The 22,798-nt window shown below is 38.2% G+C and overlaps 1 protein-coding gene across 9 annotated transcripts in view; it reads left to right on the forward strand.

The window, feature by feature from the left end:
- Nucleotides 1-22,798, forward strand: part of LOC134221032 (kinase D-interacting substrate of 220 kDa-like) — an 83,077-nt gene that overhangs the window by 57,392 nt on the left and 2,887 nt on the right. For 4 of the 9 annotated variants that reach the window (XM_062700212.1, XM_062700206.1, XM_062700209.1 and 1 more), the window contains exons 2-6: nucleotides 17,225-17,356; nucleotides 17,589-19,407; nucleotides 19,647-20,684; nucleotides 20,852-21,017; nucleotides 21,077-22,031. In XM_062700212.1, the coding sequence (XP_062556196.1) occupies nucleotides 17,246-17,356; nucleotides 17,589-19,407; nucleotides 19,647-20,684; nucleotides 20,852-21,017; nucleotides 21,077-22,031 (4,089 nt within the window). In that variant the 5' untranslated portion in view covers nucleotides 17,225-17,245. Of the gene's footprint in view, nucleotides 1-1,073; nucleotides 1,363-17,224; nucleotides 17,357-17,588; nucleotides 19,408-19,646; nucleotides 20,685-20,851; nucleotides 21,018-21,076; nucleotides 22,032-22,798 lie in introns of those variants that run through there. The other 5 variants (XM_062700207.1, XM_062700211.1, XM_062700205.1 and 2 more) reach the window with 3 other exon arrangements.

The following is a 22,798-nucleotide window of genomic DNA, read 5'->3' on the forward strand; positions in this document are numbered from 1 at the left end:
TTGTCCGATACTCAAATCATTCGGACCAAATTTGAAATATATAGTTCGGTCCTAAATAAACCGAAACGTTGGGAAAAAATTAAAACATAGTTTTTAATTCCCTTCAAGACTACGAAGCCAAAAAAAATCCCAATTAAGGCTAATACTACTACAGTCGAGTAAAAAACAAAACCCGAAAGTAAGTTCATCACTAGTTAATTAGTCGAATGCAACTTGCAAGTGAATTGGTCAACGCAAAATTCCAGAAAGATTTAGAAAATTTCCATACACACACACGCACACATAACTTATTTCGATTCATTCGAGATAATGTCAACTACATATTGCATTATATGTCTTCGAGCCTCCTTGCACAGGTACCTTTTTTGGAGTTCCATAGTCTTTTCAAACACTTTAGTTTACGAGAAAGGCAAAATTGCGATTAATCGCATTGTTGTGTGAAAATCAAAACGGTATATTCACATAAGATCGAAGCCCTCGCGCTAAGCATCATAAGGGCGTAATTGCATTGGTCGATTTTTCATCATCGATGTTTCGTTAATATCGGATCAAAAGTTACAGTCATGATTTTTGATTCTTACGTAAGAAGCAATCATCTTTTATTACACTAAACCATAAGATCTTCATCAAACTGTCGCAATTCGCTGCATTTATAAGATGAATTTATCGATCGATAAAATTACGCCATCATGATACAAAGCACGAAATAATTATTTCGAAAATCTCGCTTTGATGATTTGTTATAGATATATTTTTAATTTTATCTGTATGAACGTAATCTGAAGTTGAATTTATGGCCTCCAGCTGTTTCATAAAACGAATGCAAAAAGATGCGTATCTCTTTTTGCCTTTTTGCTCTTGTATTTTTTCTGGAAGCGTGGATAGTGAGTAAAGTTTTAAAAATAACGATTCTGTGATGGAATACTCCACAAACAGCGGGGATTGAAGATGTAGTATTATAGAATGAGTAATATTTTTTTCAAATAAAAAGTAAACACAAGCACAAGCCAACCAGCGATCCATTTTTAAACATCCAATCGGTTCATTTGCCCAAAACCTTGCTGGTGTAACAGGAACAATAATTTGCATATTCATTCGGGGAATCTCCAAATCCGCGCGGATGCGACATGTTCCGTTGAACGCAGCAGCCGCCTGAAAGCAGCTCAAGACTGATTGGCCAGCAGCCACCGCGCAGCATCAGGCCCAGCAGGAAGCGTTTGTACATTCGTGTATACTGACCGCTGCCTGCCTCCGTCCTCACCATCCATCAAGATGAAGATGATAGGATACGATGAGCTAATTTTAAACGTGCAACGACTCAAAGAGTACAGCCGCCGGATATCGCGTTCGTCCAAAGTGCATGTTAGTGTTCTTGTATATAAATCTGTAAATTTTATACTATTTATGCATTTCCAGATTCCTAACATATTACTAAGTGTGTAGCATTAGGCTCGTAAACAAGTTTTGAAGAAATTATGAATAAATATTTGTTCTAATAGTACCAGATTCTTTTGGTACTGCTAAATACACACTCCGCTACGCAGCATTTAGCTCTCGAAGGTATCAATGATTTGGACCTGATCGCGAGCTGCAGCTACCGGTTGGTCAGTTAACAATACTCGGCAAACGCTAGTGACACTCAAGATCGTGGGCGAGGTAAAATTGTGTGCATGATTGAAATAATGCACCATGGTACGGTTGTTGTTATTCATAAATCAAAAGCTTCGCCGCGGCAGCGATTAATTACCGGTTGGCGATCAAGAGTGACTATAGCAGGCTTACCCTAATCATTTGCTTGATACGGTACCCGTAACGTATTTACTTATAATCAAATATAAGCATATATAATGGATGTTTGCCGGCATAATCCTCCCGAATATAGGCCAAAGATATTTAAAGAATTGGATGATTAATGGTAGGTACATTTTATTTGAAAAAAAATAAATAAAAATAAAACTCATGTAAAGTTCACGGAATTGAAGAAAGGCCAACTCTTTTGATTTTTAGAGCAAGATCTCATGCTGTGTTCACATGACATCGATTTTTACTTTTGTTTTTCTGCTGTAGCGAGAAATTGTAGTTCGACTAACGGCACAATTGTTGATTCCATATGAAAAGAAGGATCAAATTCAATAAGATGTTGCTTTTCTCATATTGCAATGGCTCTGCATTCCAAAAGCAATGGCTCTGCATTCCAACTGGAACTTGGCCTGCTTTTCAACTGAGTATTCTATTAGCATTTCCTCAGTTATCAATTGAAAGCTTTTCTATGCCCGCCATTGCATGAGTATGTATCTTGTATGGCAAGTACAATGGATACACTATGTCCAGGGAGTCGAGAATGTTTCCAACCCAAAAACATCCTAGACCGGGCCGAGAATTGATTTCACCATCTCCGGATTGGCAATCCTACGCCTTTGCTCGCAAGGCTACTGTACACATTTGTTCATTATTTCATCATCCTTTCCAATAGAAGCTGTTACTAAAATATTCTACGTTTTGAAGTTTTTGATGTGTACGTTTTGAAGTTTTTGATGTGTGTTAATCAATTATGTGTATACATTATGTAAAATTATTAAACCCTAGTCAGTGTTTAAGTAAATCAGTACATTGTTAGGAAAGCAATAGTTCACTAAATATTTAATTTAATAGTTTTTTAATGGGTCTACCATTGATAACGTTGTGTCTGACACTATTATGCACAATGAAAAATGCTCATATATAATATCCGAGCATCTCTTCTACAAAAATTCAAAATCTTTTTATCATATCTTCTAGCATACACTCCCGAGCCATATGACAAAGTGTTTCACACATATTTGTTTAGCCTTATGTCCGAATTTGTAATCTTCGCGGCTCATTCGAATGATAATGATTTGATTTTGAGCTTAAGATGTTTGACAAAACACATTTTTGTTGGAAAGCATGTTCAAATTTGAACCAAAATTGCATTTTTTGTCCAAAAATAACATAACTTTTTAAACCTAAATTCTTAGAAAATGAGCCGACAAAATTGGTTGCTTCGGTTCCCTTTGTTCTGCTGTCCGGAACATGTTGGGTACCAAGCTGTCAAATCGTATGGATTTTCCTTCTTTGACATTTAGCTCCCCTATCCTCGCCAGCAAAAGATGTTCCGGACAGCGACAATCTTTATCTGGTAACTAAAATATCTTTTAACAAGACCCTAAATGCATACTTTTTTAATCATTTTTGAAAACACGGCGAAAAAATCTTGATTTGTTTATCCAGTTTGCCGCGAGCGGTAATGGCCGCCAGCTTGCCTGCGGGTTAGTCTCTGATTTGACGTTTCTGGAGGTCAACTGCACCCACCGCTACGAGCATTCTGACCAATCTATATACATAAAAATGAATTTCTGTCTGTCTGAACCTTATAGACTCCAAAGCTACTGAACCGATCAGCGTGAAAATTTGTATGCAGAGGTTTTTGGGGCCGGAGAAGGTTCTTAAGATCGTTCGAGACCTCTCCCCCTTTGGACATGGGGGCTCCCATACAAATGAAACATCAATTTCTTCATAACTCGAGAATTAATCAGAAAATAAATCAATTTTAGGCGAAACAAAGTTCGTCGGGTCTGCTAGTGTCTTCTTCTTCTTCTTATTGGCATTACATCCCTACACTGGGACAAAGCCGCCTCGCAGCTTAGTGTTCATTAAGCACTTCCACAGTTATTAACTGCGAGGTTTCTAAGCCAAGTTACCATTTTTGCATTCGTATATCATGAGGCTAACACGATGATACTTTTATGCCCAAGGAAGTCGAGACAATTTCCAATCCGAAAATTGCCTAGACCGGCACCGGGAATCGAACCCAGCCACCCTCAGCATGGTCTTCCTTTATAGCCGCGCGTCTTACCGCACGGCTAAGGAGGGCACCTAATCAGCTCCTTCTCATATGCTACACTAGGGTCTGCTAGTGTAGCATATAAGAAGGTGCTGATGAAGTGAATTCAAGCCTTCTTATATACCACATTGATTAAAATGGTCGGAATGGTGGGTGCAGTTGACCTCCACAAACGTCATATCAGAAGCTAACCCGCAGGCAAGCTGGCGGCCATTACCGCTCGCAGAAAACTGGATATTTAATGAAACAGTGAGAAACATGATGACTCATATCGGCCAAAAGTTTGGGTTCACCTCTTGGGATAAGAAAATGAATTTGTTCATAACTCATACATTTTTTGCTCATTTTTATCTCATGAAAATGCATATCAAGCACAGTAAGTCTAAATTTATTGGATGGTATATTTATATACCATATAAAATGTTCACAAAGGAGGGCATTTTACCAAAACCATGACAAAAAGAAGGACAAGTTACTAAATTTTAAATTTCCTTATGTCTGACACAGCATTTTTAATACTTTTATACAACTGTAATTTATGTGCATGATCATGAGCATGATTGACCGCCCACGGTTGCTACTCCGTTATTGCCAGGTCAGCTGTAATTACACAGAGAACCAACAGATGAAGTTTGGGACTAACATAATCTTCAATGTGTAAGAACTGGTGACCCAAAAATAAGCAATACCAGCGCCGGCCGTGTCCGAATGCAGGTCAATTATGGAATGGGTAGGAAAATGTTGACATGATACTCGCTTTGATAGAAGCCGACGAGTCATCTGCACTTCCACGAGAAATCACTGGGATGTTGGATATATGGGGTAGGTATTGTGGCAGGGTTCGTTTTGGTAAACGGTATACCGTGTATAGCGTGTAGTTTGATCAATTCAAAACATAGTCGATTACATTACCGACCGCACTAAGCTGAACACAATTTTCGATGACCAGCCGATCTTTCTGCTAACCGCACAAAGCAGAACAACATCGTTCTGCTTACTGACGCGAACTGAATCTTCACTTTCGTATTAATTTACTCACCTGCACAAAGCAGAACAACATTTCGATGATCGGGCGATCGTTCTGCGAACCGCACAAAGCAGAACATATTATGTGATGACCGGCCGATCGTTCTGCCTACTATTTAAATAAATCACAACTGTACGTGAACTCTGAATGCTGTACATTTGTCTTTCATGCAACAAACAAACATTATCTTCTTTTTTCACTCAATTCTGACAAAAAATTTGATACTCTTAAATAAACGTCTCTGAGGCACTTTATACAACTGTAATTTAAGTCATATACAAACTCTTGTACAAACTGAATTCTCATAAATAGAAAATGTCGAGTCAAGTACAAAACAAGATTGGATGCTGCAAAACTAGATTGAATACATATCTTCAAAATAAAAATGAGACAAAGAAATATAAAGAAAAGTGCGAATTTCTTTTTTCAGAGCCTATATTATGCTTTAAATGAAATATTGCTAGTTCATCGTCACAAAAACTTTATATGCTGGAAGACTGAAAACTAATTCTTGAACCTTTATTAACAGTAACTTGTATTAACAGTCAAACCTCCATGAGTCGATATTGAAGGGACCATCGACTAATGGAAATATCGAGATGTGGAATAGAAAATCTTTGGAATGCTATGGTCCCTACAAACCATCGAAGTGACCCAGAAAATAGTTTTAAATATGGAATATGTTGCTTACATAAGTTGAAATCGAGTCATAGAACATCAACTCATGGAGGTTTACTTTAACTAAATTGTGCAGTTTGATTAGGGTTACGGTACCAATACTGGAGGTATTAGTAGATTCACAAAAGAAAATATTTTTAAAAAAATGGATAATTATGGGAAATTTACAGCTTTAATATCTTATTCAATAGATTTGCTAACAAAAATGAGATTGGTGTCATTTATCATCAAACACCAGCAAATATTGCTTGCACCACTAATGGGAACACTGTTTCTTTAGTGGCGGTAAAAAATAATTTGGTTCCCATAGTGGTGCTATCCATTGATTTCATATGAAGCTCACCACTATTGGTAGAGTTTCACAACTATAGGTGCAAAAGGAGTCAATTTTATAAAGGAAAATCATTGTTCTCAATAGATAAGATGCATTTAACAGGATATTTGCTATTTATTTCAGGGATGCATCAACTGAAACCATCAAAGTGTATACACCTGATTCTTCTTTACATTCCATGTAAAACAAGTTTTCAGTTCAAAATTTGAAAATCCGTGTAAAAAAAGTTTTATGATTTCTCGACAAATCATGCAAAATGGAGCAACTTTACAAAAACTTTGTATGGGATTTTTTTACACGGACGTGTAAAAAAAATCCGTGTAAAAACAGAATCGGGTGTAATTATAAAAAAAACTAATTTAAACCCCACTACCTCCAGTATTGGGTCATTTGGGTTTAGGGTCAGGTTTAGGGTCATTTGGCCGAATGTCGTTTAGCTTTAGCCGAAAGAGCCATTTGGCCGAATTATATCCTCATTAAGTGTGTGAAGTGAGAAGTGAGTAATGAGAGTTTAGAAGTCTTTATAGTGGGAAGCAAGAAGTTAGAAATGACAGATAAGAAATGAGTAGTTATTTATTTGTAGTTATTTGCAAGAAGTGGTATGTTAGGTGAGAAGTGATAAGTGGAACAGCGAGTCGCAAGCAATTCGAAGCAAGATCATCTCTGAGTGAAGAATAAACAATCAAGAAGGAAAGAGGGAGAAGAAAGAATCAATGAAGAGGAAAAAAGCAAAGTAGGAAGCAGGAAGAAGGAAGAAGAAATAGGGAAGAAAAAAAGTAAGAAGGGAGAAGGCAGAAGGAAGACGGAAGTAGGAAGAAGAAAGAAGAAGAAATAAGGAAGAAGGAAGGAGAAAGAATAAATAAGGAATATAAAAGAAGAAAGAAAGATGAAGGAATAAGGAAGAAGAAAGAAAGAAGAAGGAAAAAAGGAAGAAGGAGAAAGAAAAAACAAGGATGAAGGAAAATGGGAAGAAGCGAGAAGAAAGAAGGAAGAAAGATAATAGAAGAAGGAAAAGGGAAGAAGAAAGATGGAAGTAGTATGAAGGGAGAAGGAAGAAGGAGGAAGGTAGAATCAAGAATAAAGAAGGAAGAAGGAACGAAAATTGAGAAATAAGAAAGATATAAAGAGGAAAAAGGAAGAAGGACTAAGAAAGAAAAAATAAAGGAAGAAGGAAAAAATGAGGGCGGAAGAAACAAAGGAAAAGGAAGAAGAATTAAGGAAGGAAAGAAGGTAGAAGAAATCGGGAAGGAAGAAGAAGTAAGGAGGAAGAAGAAGCTAAGAAGAAATAGGAAGGAAGAAAGACTTTTCACTTCCTATTTCTCATTAGGGCATCCAATCATGGTTTGCACTAGGGAAAAGCGTATCAAGGTTTGAACCATTTTGAATTCAGTCAAAATTACCATCTTATTGGCATCAAGTGAGAAAAAGAGAGTATGAATGATATATTTAGGCATACTGGAAGCAGGCTTGTAAAATGTCATCTGCATGTCATTTGACTAATTTGTCCATAACTTTCTTTAGAAGCCAAATTTATTCCATAATTTTAGATGTACTCATAACGCTTGAGTAGGGCTATATTTTTGTCCAAGGGTGCATTGCTCTAAATATAACATCTGAGGCTGGAGAGTGAAAACTCTCCAAAATGTCACGTGTCATTTGACATAATGTCATTTGAATGACATTTTGCCTCCCACGCCCCAGATTACAAATTTACAGCAATGTCTTGTTAGACAAAGTTGTGGGCACATTTAAGCGCTATAAGTTCGTCATACATCATGAATCGATATCTACCTTCTGGAAAAAGTTCTGGGAAAATTATTTAAACGAATGCAAATGACATTTTACAACACTGACTGGAAGTGATAAAATTCATTTAAACTTTTGTACATATTGTTTAAGTAGTAAAATAGAGCGATTCAAAAATGTCCTGTATTTGCACTGAATTCCCCCCAAAAGTGGCACAATTTCAAAAAGTTCGTAAAGGACGCATTTCATGACACAGAAGTGAGATCAATACATATATCAAAAGAAAGCCATTTTTATCTGTAACTAGTTGATCCGGCAGACGTTGTCCTGCATAGTAGACGAGAATGTGCATTCCGAAGTGCCCATGCAAACTTCGCATAGGAATCACAAATTTAGTTATTCACGATTTGCTCAACTTTAGTCGTAATTTTCCCATTAGGAAATATCATATAAACCCGTCGGAAACTATAACGAATGTTTCTGCTGAAGAAATGAAAAAAATCCATCCAGCCTTTTTCGAGTTATGCGGATACGAACACAGACCATTTCATTTTTATATATAAGACTGTAAGAAAGAAGCAGGAATGAGGAAGAGGAAATAAAGAAGAAAGAATCCGGTAGAAGGAAGAAGGAAGAAAGAAAAAGAAGAAGGAAGAAAGAAAAAAGAAGGAAAATGGAGATTAAAAACAGAAAAGAAGGATGAAGGATGGAGGTAGAAGATATTAGGAAAACGAGAGAAAGAAGAAGGAATAAAGAAAAAGGAAAAAAGGAAGAAGGAAAAAGGGAAAGGAAGAAGGGAGAAAAAGAAAGAAGTGGAAAGGATTAAAGATTAATTGCACACTTATCACATTACACTTCTTACAGGATTAAGGGTTTCACTTCCTACTTCTCACGTCTTCTACGTCTTTGAGGTATTTATTATTCCTTTCTTCTCGCATCACACTACGCAATTCTCACTTCTTACTTCTCATGGCTACTTTTCTCTACTTTCAATCTAAGGATTTTTTTAAAACTATTTGGCCCATTCGGTCAAATAGCGTTCGTCCAAAACCCAATGGCCCAACATCCTGGCAACAAAGTGCTCGTGAGCATTCCTCGTCGTTAATATCCTCGTACATTAACTCTGTTCACATCTGACATCTGTTTACAATTCTACCCAACACCAGGACTTGAGCTGGTGCGCTTTGAGTGGCACACGGTCGCTTTCGTGGGGAAAATATGTAGCTTTTTATAAAAGTTTAGCAGAATCCACTATCACTTCCTAGGCAAGCGCCACAACTCGTTGTGGCCTGTGTTCGTCAAGCCCTTTGACATAGTCAATGCTGCCCCAAAAATAATGTTGCCAAGTTTTATAAATTTTATTCTTGTGCATTTGCTCTGGAAATGGAAATCTTTTTGACGGAAAGTCATAGAGAAATAATATTTTAGTTTGTTCTTCATCAATAATAATATTAATTCGATTTATTATTAATAGTTCACGCCTCGTATCTGGCGAAAATTGCCACTTTCAGTATCCAGGGACGGGAAATGTAACATAAGTATTTTGTACTAAATTTTCATAGGCAAACATATGAATAAAGAGGCGCAATCGGTTTTAAATCGTAGCTACCGTAAAAAATAATTCTAAATGGAAAGTCTAGTGAACGGTCGGTTTCCATAATTTCCGCCGAACAAAACCAACAACATTCGATTTGTTGTCGTTTCCTCCGGATCAAATAGCATTTTTTCTATGTTTAAAACCCAATTGTTCATGTAGCACTTTACTAACTACTTTCCGTTGAGTCATGGTTTGAATGTTATTAACCATTAAAAACGAATACAAATATATCATTCTTTTATCTAGTAAAACTTTGTCTGATATCCCTAATTGAAAGAATTTAATGTGTGCATCAATATAATATTGTTTTTCGTCTTTCGCATCAGACACTTAATCCATCGAAGTATATTTGAGCTCAGTAGAACAACTATACTTGTCTTTGACATTCAAACTAACTTGAAGAAGACATCAATTCGAACATCATCAATGTTGAAAACGATCGGATAGGGTAAATGATGTATCTTGGACAAGCGCAGGACATTCATTAGAAAATATATCGAGATTGAGTAGTATAAAACAGTTGAAAACCACTAGGTTCATCCAAATTCATAACCTATGATTAGTCTTGTGTCTCCATTGCCCAATTTTTGAGTAAATTACGTTTACTAGGTGTAAACTGTTATATACTGCGAACTGAAATATTTTCTTTTTGGACATCAAATATATAATTTCGACATGGAAAATGCATATATTTTGGACAGAGTCATTTTCTCCTAATTTAAAAATGGCCACCTACAGATCTCAATGGTATGACTTACCTGCACGTATCCACATTCATTTAAATGCATTTATTTGCTTAACTGACATAGAATAAACCAGAAATTAACATTGTTTCGCAATCTTATCGATATCATTGAAAACAGCCTGAAAGTTGGCAATTAATGGTTCATCCATGTACTGTACATGGGGTGACCAATAAATGTCTGATGAATAAAAACATAACTTCATTTTGGTCACTCCTTTTTCATCCGTCTCAAGTTCATGTTAAGCGATTGGAATATGTTAGTATCTCAATTACAATCAAACTTTGGCCGCAGGACCTCAAGATTGCCGTTTGAACCAGTTTAAACGTGTTTCAGGTGCATGTTAAGAAGAGTCCTATAATGCATGTTCTCCTGCATACTGGCGTCCAGCAGGCACTTTGGTAGATAGCTTTACATTTTAGATAATTTTAAAGATAAATAATAGTTGATTTGTGAATTCTCATCAGGAGCCGCTAGAGTTGAGGTAAAAGTATGCAATGATCATACTTTCGATAAAAATTTTCCTACACATTATCTAAAAATGATCCAAGAAGCACAGGCTTGTCCAAAATATGTACATGTCCAAAATATATCATTTACCCTATAAAACAACACCCAGAAAGTGGCTAAATGTAACCAATAAATTATGTGTCATTTTTGGTCAATTCTCCTTCTTCCACTTTCATCGTAGTTTATTTTCGTCTATCAAATTGATGAAGACCTGAAACTTGCCAATACCCATCGGAAATACATTGCGTGTGAGTGTTCTTTTAATTGCTTGCTTTATCATTCCTAACGAAGTAGAAGAGGGTAAAATATTTTTTGCACATAGATTGTGAAAAAACGATCGGTTTCATTATTTTTCTTGATTAATATTAGTATTATGGTTAGGTCTTCTTTTGCGTATTATATGCCCCTTTTAGAGGTTTTACTCCAGATGCATTATTCACCAGCTTTCAAAAAAAAAAAGCACAACGTGTATGGGTCATTCGACGATTTTAATGCTAAAAACTAAGGTCTGGCTTATTCTGCTACAACACCTTCCTGAAAGTTATTTAAAAATAATCGGCATTCAATATTTCCTTCCAAATTTACGAGTAAAAGTAAAATAAGTTTGCTCTCATTTTTTTCCGAAAATGACACTGCTGCAGGAATAGATGAATTAGCCTTCCCCATTGAGTGATATTCCACCCTACTTACAATTTCAATGAAAGCATAAGTCGCCGTTACTACAAGGCGCAATGTGCTCTTATGTTATTTATCTCCATTGTATAAAGTTCATAATCTGCTGTGGCGGCACGCTTATTCTGATAATCAATAATTGGTTTAATTCCGGACAAAACACGCCAACTCGGAGTTGAAGGTTGCGAGAATGCACGGCTAGAAACATGGAGCTTATCATTCTGACTCACCGGTACGGTTATTGAACAACAGCATTCAGCATTTGCTACCTAATATCTTCCAATTCAATCATTCCTTACTTTTTACAGTTAGTGACTGTGACAGCGTAGAACCGGACATTGAATGGTAGCCAGACCCACGTGAAATCCTGCTCTGGATAAGCTGACAACTATTCCACGATTTCAATGCCACTGCCACAGACTACAATTGAGCTACTTCTGATATGGAAATGCATGTGCTGATGTAATCTCAAATCTTGTATGATTGAGACACAGTTTGCTAGTAAAAATGTGTATCAATCACGATATTAATTTCCAAGTCTGGAGTTGAGTTCACGGTTATGATGGGATTTTTTCGCGCAGGAATATATTGCCGATCTATGCATACTTGTTCCAAATTAAAAAATCCCGGATTTTTTTACTTAGTGATGAATTTTCTCGTCTTCTTCCCGTAATTACTTAGTCAATATATGAACTTTTCTTTTTCGATATATTATTTTTACCGTTGCAACAACCGATTGTGAATTTATTTTTTTTTACTCTTTTTTCCACTAACAACACTAAAACACCATTTTGGAGAAAAAATATATTTTAGATTTATTTCATTACTTTTTTTTACACTTTTCACACCCGTTCTCCCACACCCAAACTGAGCTACCTTCTTCTACCTCTATGATAATGTAAAGCGAATTTCTCGCTCCGCTCAAATACCTTTGTTTCTCTGTTGAGTACAACAAAACAGTTTGAGATTGCAACAAAAACTAACATTACCTTATACGTGGGGCTGTTTTGAATTATTTTTCGACTTATTTTCTGAATGCTAGCTGTATGTGCCCGGCTTTGTCCGGAATAGCCGTTTTAATTTTGCAGTTACTGTTACAGTTAGAAAATAGTCAACCAACATTTGCTTCAACATTTCATTAGAAGCGCAAAATATAGGATAAAAAAACGTAAAATGATTATCGCTTTCAGGGGGAATGTGTTATATATTCTCAGCGTTTCAGATAGCCTTTGTAAATAACAGCACAGAAGATAGCTAGGTCCACACTTTCTTCATCAAAATTGTTCATCAGGATGTTGGCTTTACAGGGAAAATATCGGAGGGCAAGTTTGACTATACACCCAGGATTTTTTACGCGGTTGGAATTAATCAATTTCTTGGCTAAACTAAACTTTTACAGCTTTTTAAATACCCCCCGAATTTTCTTTGATTTTTTGTGAATTTTTTCGTGTGGTTAACTCATTGTTCCATTGAAGCTGAAGATCTTAAACGACTAAAACCAAACCGTGAAAAAAAACCTGGGTGTACCCTAAATACCCAGACTTTGCTTCTGAGAGCATGCAAATGCATATGAAATGTTTCAATCCTCCACCATACTGCCGTCATACGCATATCTGTCCCATGTTTGCTGGGATTTCCTATATACATGGAACAACTATGCGTAGAACGGCAGCATACTTTATGATAATTCTGACACTCAATCAATGTTAGTCATTCTGAACCCAAGCCAGTGATCAAATCACAGCAATACGAAATGTTCAACGTTTTCCCAATAGTTCTCGAGTTCACCTCAAGATATCTCTACCAGATCAACCTGAAATTTTGCAATGTCTTCATCATCGGTATATACCCTATCCAGTTCAATAAGCATATGCATATCGTGAAATCAATTTTCCTGAATACGAGATGCATCTATCAAGGTATCTGCCAGACGAACCTTTGGCAACAGTCCTTCAGAATAATACAAAGAAGCGTTGACTCTTCTTTGATTGAAAGGCAAAAAAAAATGAAAATCCATCGAAAAACGGCGAAAAACGGAGTCAAACATATTTTCGTGAAGTCCCAGATTTTTGGTGTGTATGGGTGTGTATAGAAAACACAAACGTAGTCCTATGTCAAAACGCAATTTTAGTAAAATATGAAGATAAAATGGTGAAAAATATAAAGAACACAGTCGTAGTCCTACGTCAAAAAATCTCGTTATATAGGAACAAAACAAATAATAGGGCAAAACGAACTTCATACAGAAATGTCTCTCGTTCATAAAACACCATTTTATGATTTTTTTTTGCAAAAATCGGGTTCGAATAAGCCCCTGATCTCCTCTGTGAGTTGTCAGTGAAGAAAGTTATCATTTCTAAGATTTTGTGACATAGCATAGCATAGTTACGGTGTACTTCGTAGATTGGACACTACTGATACTCGTGTTTTTTTTTTAATTCTTATTCAGATTGCTATCAGAAATCAAGGTGGGTGTGGTCCTTGATTTCAATCTAGGATAAAAATCACAAAAGCATGAGGATTATTACTCCTGGCCACGCCCATCTTGACTGTAACTTGGGAGGGGAAGGAAGTGTTGGTGTAGTACTTACTTAACGAGAGGCCCCCGACTCAGCGACACCCTCATAAGTACCACGGAGTTGGATATTTGGGGAAGGTATTCGTTGGGTCAGGATTTAACTGTAGCTGACAATGTGACCGTGGTCCGTGGTAGATCTTACACCGTAACACACTATCCAGCGTTACGGGGAGGGGGGTCTAAGATTTTGTGACAGCACATATACTGCCCCACTCGCACTATTGACTTTGTACATAATTTAAAATTGAACAAAATTGTGATGTTTCGCCTCACTTTTTTTTATTTGTTACCAGACTAAGGCCGGAGTGGCTTGTGCAGTGCATATAGAGTCTTCTCCATTTTGCACGGTCCATAGCTGCATGTCGCCAACCACAGTCTGCAGAGGGTCCGCAAATCGTCCTCAACCTGATCGATCCACCTTGTGCGCTGTGCACCTCGCCTTCTTGTTCCCGTCGGATCGTTGTCGAGGACCATTTCCACCGGATTACTCACTGCAGTCTTCACATTTTCGTAGTGTGAACGATGGATGGCTCTCCGAACAGCTGATGCAACTCCCACCCACCATAGATGGTACGCAGCACTTTCCTTTCGAAAACTCCCAGTGCGCGTTGGTCCTCCACGAGCATCGTCCAAGTCTCGTGTCCGTAGAGAACTACCGGTCTAATAAGCGTTTTGTAGGTAGTCAGTTTGGTACGGCGGCGAACTTTATTCGATCGGAGCGTTTTGCGGAGTCCAAAGTACGTAAGATTTCCTGCCATGATGCGCTCCGAATTTATCTGCTGGTATCGTTATCGGAGGTAACACGAATTCTTCAACCACCTCGATTTCGTCACCACCAATACAAACTCGTGGTGGGTGGCTTACATTGTCCTCTCTTGAGCCTCTTCCTATCATGTACTTCGTCTTCGACTTATTGATGACTAGTCCAATACGTTAAGTTTCGCTTTTCAGTCGGATGCAGGCTTCCTCCATCCTCTCAAAGTTACGTGCCATAAAATCAATTTCGTCGGCGAAACCAAATAACTGGACGGACTTCGTGAAAATCGTACCACTTGTGTCATTCCCTGACCTTATTGCTCTCTCCAAAGCGATGTTGAATAGCAGATACGAAAGACCATCACCTTGCCGTAACCCTCTGCGTGTTTCGAAGGGACTCGAGAATGTCCCTGAAACTCGAATTACGCACATCAGCCGATCCATCGTCGTCTTGATCAACTGTGTCAGTTTATTCGGAAATCCGTTTTCGTACATTAGCTGCCATAGCTGGTCCCGATCGATTGTATCACATGCGGCTTTGAAGTCGATGAATAGATGATATGTGGGCACGTTGTATTCGTGGCATTTCTGCAATACCTAACGTACGGCGAACACCTGATCTGTGGTAGCGTTCATCCATAAATCCCGCCTGGTACTGACCCACGAACTCTTATGCGATTGATGTTAGTCGACGACATAAAATTTTGTAGAATACCTTGTAGGCGGCGTTCATCCGATTGCACAGTAGTTGCCGCAATCCAGCTTATCTCCCTTTTTATAGATAGGACACATGACACCTTCCATCCATTCCTGTGGCAAAACCATCTCTTTCCAAATCTTGGTAATCACCCAGTGCAGCGCTTTAGCCAGTGCATCACCACCGTATTTAAATAACTTTCCTAGAAGATGGTCAACCCCTATGGTTTTGTTGTTTTTCAGCCAGCCTATGTGCTGCTGTAGTTCGGATCTCGAACTACCAATCCAGTAGTAAACATTCTTGAAAATATTCCTGGATCATCGCTCAATATGCAGAAATTTTTCTCATACACTCAGGAAAATGACTCTTATAATTTCCATAAGACCAATCTTATATCTCATATTTGAGAACATTTCATAAGAATGGAATTATGAAAATCATAAGACCTTGTTTTGACAAATTCTGGATTTATATTGGCTATCCAGCAAAATGTTTTCTTGAGGCGTTGATAGGCGTGTGATGTAATCACGCGCCTCCTAATCTTGACGTCCACGGTTCGAATCCGGGTTACATTTTTTTACATATATTCAAAATATTTCATAAGATCGTCTTATGAAATTCATTCCATAAGAAAAACTTATGAAAATCAATATATTTTCTTATGTCGCAATTTCAAAAGAGTATCTTATGTTCATACGACCCGTTTTCTCAGTGATAAGATTGGTCTTATGAAAATTGTAAGAGCCATTTTCCTGAGTGTAGAATTTTTGTATGGGGCGTAACGCTGTTCGAAACCCACACTTTCCCCTTAAAGCGTGGCGTACCTTGTGGATGCCCCCTCCTATAGACATAACACTAAAAGGTTTTGTTGACCAAATGTTGGTTTAATGAAAAAAAAAAAACGTCGTGGTATTTGAGTGTATTATACATTTATATAAGAAACTCATTTAATAGGAGTGAAAAACGTACGTTTGAAGCGATGTCCGTTTAAATTCTAAAATATGTTGATGCAAAAGAAAGTGCTGTTTATTACTTCTTTAAAACCATTTTGGTATAGCCTTTTTTAAAGCCCGAAAAAGGGACGAACACCACGATTAATCACCCTTAATCCTGGTTTCGTAATTATTGAGAAATTTACGAGAAATGTCAACGATACCGTGCAGTACTGCGCTAGAAATACACTATCCAACACTGATATTTGGTGTACGGATATCGATTCTTCACGGTACTTATGCCCAATTGCTCTTTAATTACACTTGTTCATGTGCCATATTACTCAATATTAGTTATCAATAATGCGGTTGAGCTCGTACAGCTTATCTCAAATGATTAAAATCTGCCTTTTGTTTGACTATAGTGCTATAGTACCATTTACACGGGTAAATGGTCCCCTTCCAAATTTTGTTTTCTACCTTTATTTCATTATAGTTGTTTAAGCAGTCCTACTCACATCGTTTTTTGGTCTTTGATTGTTTATTCAATTTTATTATAAACTCGAAACATTCTAGCCAGTTTGAGTTAGTGAGTTTTTTATTTGCTTCCATGTACCCTTCAGATGTAGAACTCGTGTGGAGCACAATGAGACACGATCATGTCAGTTGTATTTATATTTATTAGTATACATTTTCCGGCCGCTAACCGGATTACTTAGTAGTTTATAGTTCGCTTAATGTGATTCGGAATCGTGAATACTTCAACCTGTATTACCAATTCAAAAATTGAACCTAACAACCGTTTGTTGTGATCCAAAGACCCTAACACCGATAAAATAACTTACTATCACAAATCCATTCCACTATAGTGTTACCCATTTCTACCCCCACATCAAGTCTGCTGCTTCCGTATACTTACTGCTGTTTTTTTACTGCGCAGCACATTGAGTTTCCTACGATTGACTTGAGTTGATCCTTTTTCTGTCTCTAATACTGTATCTTAAGTTGAAATTAATGTATTTTGCTAAACTAAACTAATTGAAGTTTTAATTCAATTTCTCATTTCACGTAAAACTTGCTGTACGTACATAGGCATTGAATCGATGCGATTCAATGGGCTCACTGAGTCACCGAACACTGCTTCAATTCTTGGATTCGAACGATCTAGCTGGGCTTAAATCCTTTCTTGGCACCCGTCAGCTGCAAGTCGACGAGCGAGATGATGTAAGTATATACTGCGATAAATCCATTCTTACAAAACCTAACAGTTCTTATGACGAATCTATAATGCGGTTTTTATTTTAAATGAAATAAATTCCAATTTAAAAAAAAAAATAAATCAATGTTTAGTTACACAAAGAAGCCTTGGTCAAATCAATTTTCTAGAAATAAACTGCATAAAGAGTTTATCACGTGTTGAAAAGTTCACACTTTTTGTGTTGTTGATATCTTGCAGAATGCCACTACAGTACTGATGCTTGCCAGTGGCCGTGGCGCCACGAATTTCGTCAAGGAATTGATTGCACGAGGAGCAGATGTGCAAGCACAGGATTTGGACAACTGGTCCGCACTACTGTTTGCGGCCAAAGCTGGTCATGTGGATATCGTTGAAATTTTGTTGGATAATGGTGCTGATCTTGAACATCGGGATATGGGCGGCTGGACCGCTCTTATGTGGGGTTCCTACAAAGGACACACCGCTGTTGTTTCTTTACTTGTGCAGAAAGGAGCCGATGTTCAAGCTCATGGCAATTATCACTTAAACCCTCTGTTATGGGCTTCGGGACGTGGTCACACCGACATTGTAAAAGTGCTTGTCAATACGGGAGGAGCCAAGCCCAACGTAGGGGATAAGTATGGAACAACTCCGTTGGTTTGGGCATGTCGAAAAGGAAATACAGAGATTGTGGATACCCTTCTGAAAGCAGGAGCCAATGTGGATACAGCTGGTATGTATTCATGGACTCCGCTGTTGGTTGCCGTCAGTGGAGGCAATCAGGAATGTGTCTCATTGTTGCTGGAACGTAAACCTAATGTCAACGCACTGGATAAGGATGGAATGACTGCACTATCGATAGCTTGTAGAGAAGGGCTTACTGAAGTTGCTTCTGCCTTAATCGCTGCTGGTGCTTATGTCAACGTTCAGGACCGTGCTGGTGATACGCCTTTGATCAATGCCGTTAAAGGAGGTTACCGCAGTGTGGTAGAAATTCTACTAAAACGTCATGTGGACGTGGACATACAAGGAAAAGATAGAAAGACTGCCTTATATACCGCTGTTGAAAAAGGACATACAATATTAGTAAAACTAATTTTACAATCAAACCCTGACTTAGAGCTTTCAACCAAGGATGGTGACACTTCGCTCCTGCGGGCGGTACGTAATAGAAATCTTGAAATGGTGCAAATGTTGCTGGAGAGAAAAGCAAAAGTTGGTGCATCCGACAAACGTGGAGATACATGTCTTCACGTGGCGATGAGAGCCCGTTCCAAAGCGATCGTCGAGGCATTGCTAAGCAATCCGAAATACAGTCAATTACTGTATCGCTCGAATAAAGCAGGAGAAACACCGTATGGTATTGATGCAATGCATCAGAAGACAATTCTAGGGCAGGTTTTCGGAGCACGACGCCTTAATGCGAATGAAGACTCGGAGGGAATGTTAGGCTATGGATTATATTCTTCAGCATTAGCGGATGTACTTAGTGAACCAACATTGACAACTCCAATTACCGTTGGATTGTATGCAAAATGGGGAAGTGGTAAAAGCTTCCTGCTAGCTAAACTACGAGAGGAAATGAAAAGCTTTGCTCAACAATGGTCTGAACCACCTATTCGGGCTCCTATTTTGTTCTTCTTGGTTTGTCTACATGTCGCTGTGGTTATTGCCACAATTGTAGGACTTGCTACCTGGAGTTACATCTTGGGCCTTATTACCGGAATTTCACTGTTGCTGTTGATCTATTTCTTCAACTATCTATTCAAATTTCTGGACAGACGCTACGATCTTGAATGGCTTTACAGTTTAAATTATGGACTATCGAAAAAACTAGGAAGACTCCGTTTAATACTGCAAGTTGCCTTCTGCCATCCGCCCGGTCCGCAAAGCGATTCTCAACCTATGCCTGTACGATTTCATTTTGCTGAAGCAAGTGGTGCTGCCCCGAATGGAGATGCTGCCGTTGCCCTAATGCTGGCATCGATTTTTGATGCTATCGAAGCTCACTATGGATCACTGGCGACTGGATTGTATCGTGCGTTCAGACCAAAGCCATGTAAGTATTCAAACTATTATATTTGCTATGGTATCGATCTTTTTCTTATATTCAGATTCCTACTTCATAGACTTTTGGTATTTTATACGCCATCTCTCTATCAACAAAACTAACTTTAAGAACTCCCAACCTACCTTCAAAATGATTACGTGGTTTATTATTAATCCTAGGAAATTTAAAACCGACTACAGTCTACAGTCAATGATATAGCTTTTTTGATGATTTCTTTTGCATTTTAGTGAAAGCTACCGGAGGTTGGAGGTGGCGTCGCATGTGCTGTGTTCCTGTCGTTCTGTTATTCGAACTAGGAATATTGGGAGTTGTTACAACGGCTTCTTTATCCATTGTTTATACGGAATACGGTAGCAGTGGCAGGTTGGTGGTTGAAAAAATTATCATTGCATGTTATACAGCACAAATTATAATTGTTACTTTTAGGGATGAAATTGCCGTCACCATATACATCCTCATTGGGTTTCTTCTAGCGGGTACGATTGCAAATCTTCATGCGTGGTCAAAGCTCATCGGAGCATTATTTATGACGCAAGGAAAGCATCTCAAACGAGCATTCAATAACAACGAGGCTGCACCTTTGACCGCATTGGGGGCAGAAGTAAGCTTGATGACGGATATGATTCGCTGTTTGGATGCATTTACGAACCAACAGAGTCGGCTGGTTGGAGTAGTTGATGCTTTAGATTCTTGTGATACGGAACGAACTTTGACTATACTGAATGCCATCCAGACTCTTCTCTCAGCTCCCCAGCGACCGTTCGTTTTGCTATTGGCAGTGGATCCACATGTAATAGCCAAAGCAGCCGAGGCTAACAGTAGAAGACTATTTACTGAGGGTGGCATTGGAGGTCATGATTTCCTTAGAAATCTTGTTCACCTTCCAGTTTATCTACAGAATTCGGGTTTAAGAAAAGTGCAGCGAGCTCAGAGCACAGCAATGGCCACATACCGCCGAGTCGTGCCAGACCTAAGCAGGGATGACGAACCACACTTAGGCCACTCAGCTTCAGCAAGACGATTGTCAAATGCTTCCGAGATCATGTCGAGCCAAGAAAAACTTCGAGCTATGCCAGGCACGTCGAGAGCAGGAAGCAAAAAACTACGCGTATCGGATTCAATAGCTAGTTCTATAGGATCGAATCTCCATAAACTTGGACAGAATCCACCGGTAGATTTATCGAAAATTGTGTTGACTGACGACTATTTCAGTGACGTAAATCCTCGTAGTATGCGAAGATTGATGAATGTAATTTACATAACTGGTAAGTAAAATCATGTAGAACATTACCTCCTACTTCCAAATGTTCAATCTATTGTGAAATTGTTCCATAATGGTTTCATGTTGTACTCATCATGCTGCTTATTTATTGACAACTTATCTTTTGCTAAACATTAACGTCAATAATATATTTTCTTATTTTTTATGTAGTGCGCCTTTTGAAAGCTTTTCAAATTGACTTTAGTTGGTACCGGCTCAGTTCGTGGATAAACCTTACAGAGCAGTGGCCTTTACGTGCAAGCATGATCGTGCTGGAGCATGACCAAGGGGGAGAAAATTTTGACGATGCCATGTCCCTACAATCGGTTTACGATAAGTATGTAGTGTACTTGAAAGTATTCAACGCCGTATGTTTGCAATTTTTCATTTTTACAGAGTTCGTCCTAAAATTGCTTGCTTGAGGGAAGCAGCAAATTTACTGGACTTGGACAGAGACGAACGCAAACTGGATGCGTTCTTACAGTTACACAAGTCTGATCTACTGGTTTCTGATTTGCGCATATTCTTACCTTTCACCATCAATCTGGACCCGTACCTCAGGAAAGTGCTGAAAGAAGATCAACAAGCAATGGAAGATGAGGGCATTATTATACCAATTAAAAGCGCGATACCCCCTATGAAGTCCCACAGTTTTGTTCCTACTCGTCATTCACACCAAAGTATAATCCATCCAACACCTCAACACGCGACAAGTCTTCCGACGTGGACTGGCTTCTATAACGCTCCGCCAGGCATGCCTATGATGAATTATTATAACCCAAATTTAGCATCTCTAATGCACCCCGACAGCAGTGGCATGAAAAAGACAGGGTCTACAAGCATTCTTATCGATCACTCCACTGATAATCATTCCAATGGTGCTAGTTCGCTACCAGGAAGCTCCAAGCAGCCTTCGAAAAGCCTTCTCAGCCGCGGGTCTCCACCATTAGATTTCGACATCTCCAATATACAACTCAATAAGTTGACCGTCGAAGAACTTATAGATTTGCTCGCTAGTGTTGGTGATCTCAAACCAGCCCTGGACAAGATGTCGCCAGTGTTACGAGACAATGCAATATCTGGCCGCGTACTGTCGTACTGCAGCTTAGATGAACTGAAAACCGTACTAAACCTTAGCTTCGGGCATTGGGAAATTTTCAAAATGCTGATTCTGCAGTTACGTGAGAATACTACAGTTTCCAAGAAAAGCACCAAAACCACCACGTTCGCGAAATCCGTCGGCGATAGTTTAGAGATAAGCGACAGCATGCCCACGTCAACACAATCCCCCGCATCGCAATCCGTTTTCCAACCCGTTCGGCAGAAATCCCAGAATCTTCTGGAAAAACAGGTATGTCAATTTGCTGATAATCAAATATTTTACTAATCGTATCAATCATGTCTGGATGAGCAGCCGGCCAAGGTTCATGATTATGAGTACCTACAGGTATTAATTCCGTTCTTTTTTGAATGTATCGAGTGCATTTGATTCCTATCAAGATACCTTTAATTATTTGAATATTGGATGTCTATGTATCCAGGATGTTTTATCGTATTGTATAATTTTACGCTTTCGAGTAACATAGGATGTCACATTTTGTCTTTTCGACCATGATTTTGGATGTAATGGTATGATATTTTTTGTGGTTCTTATCTTGTTACATTCCCTCTATTGTCATTAAAAATATGTATATTTTGCGAATCTAAGTAGTTTTCTAATTCCATTTCCTTTGTATTGTTTAGTATTTATAAAGAGCAAATATTAATACCTTCTTTCGTCTTACTGGTCCTTAACTATCAAAGGAGGTGGGAAATTGCAAATAAATTGATACATTTATAAAAAAAAAAAAAATGTTTATCAGTTTTCATCGTTTTTGTTTTGAGAGGTTATAATGTTTCAATACAATTCATTTTATTTTTTTCAATTGAATAATTAAAGTTAGCTTCGATAAGGATAGAGACAAAGGAAGAAAATTGTATTTGTTTTGACAATATTCATTGACAAGTTATGCTTTCCTTTAAATCACTGTAACGTAGATTACTTTCTTAAAAAACGGTTGGCGTGTTGCCCAAAACGTCTTCTCTCTACAATGAGTTTTCTAATAGCACTTTTGTAGT

This window comes from Armigeres subalbatus, chromosome 3 (assembly GCF_024139115.2).
Source record: "Armigeres subalbatus isolate Guangzhou_Male chromosome 3, GZ_Asu_2, whole genome shotgun sequence".
In the NCBI taxonomy this organism is placed as follows: Eukaryota; Metazoa; Arthropoda; class Insecta; order Diptera; family Culicidae; genus Armigeres; species Armigeres subalbatus.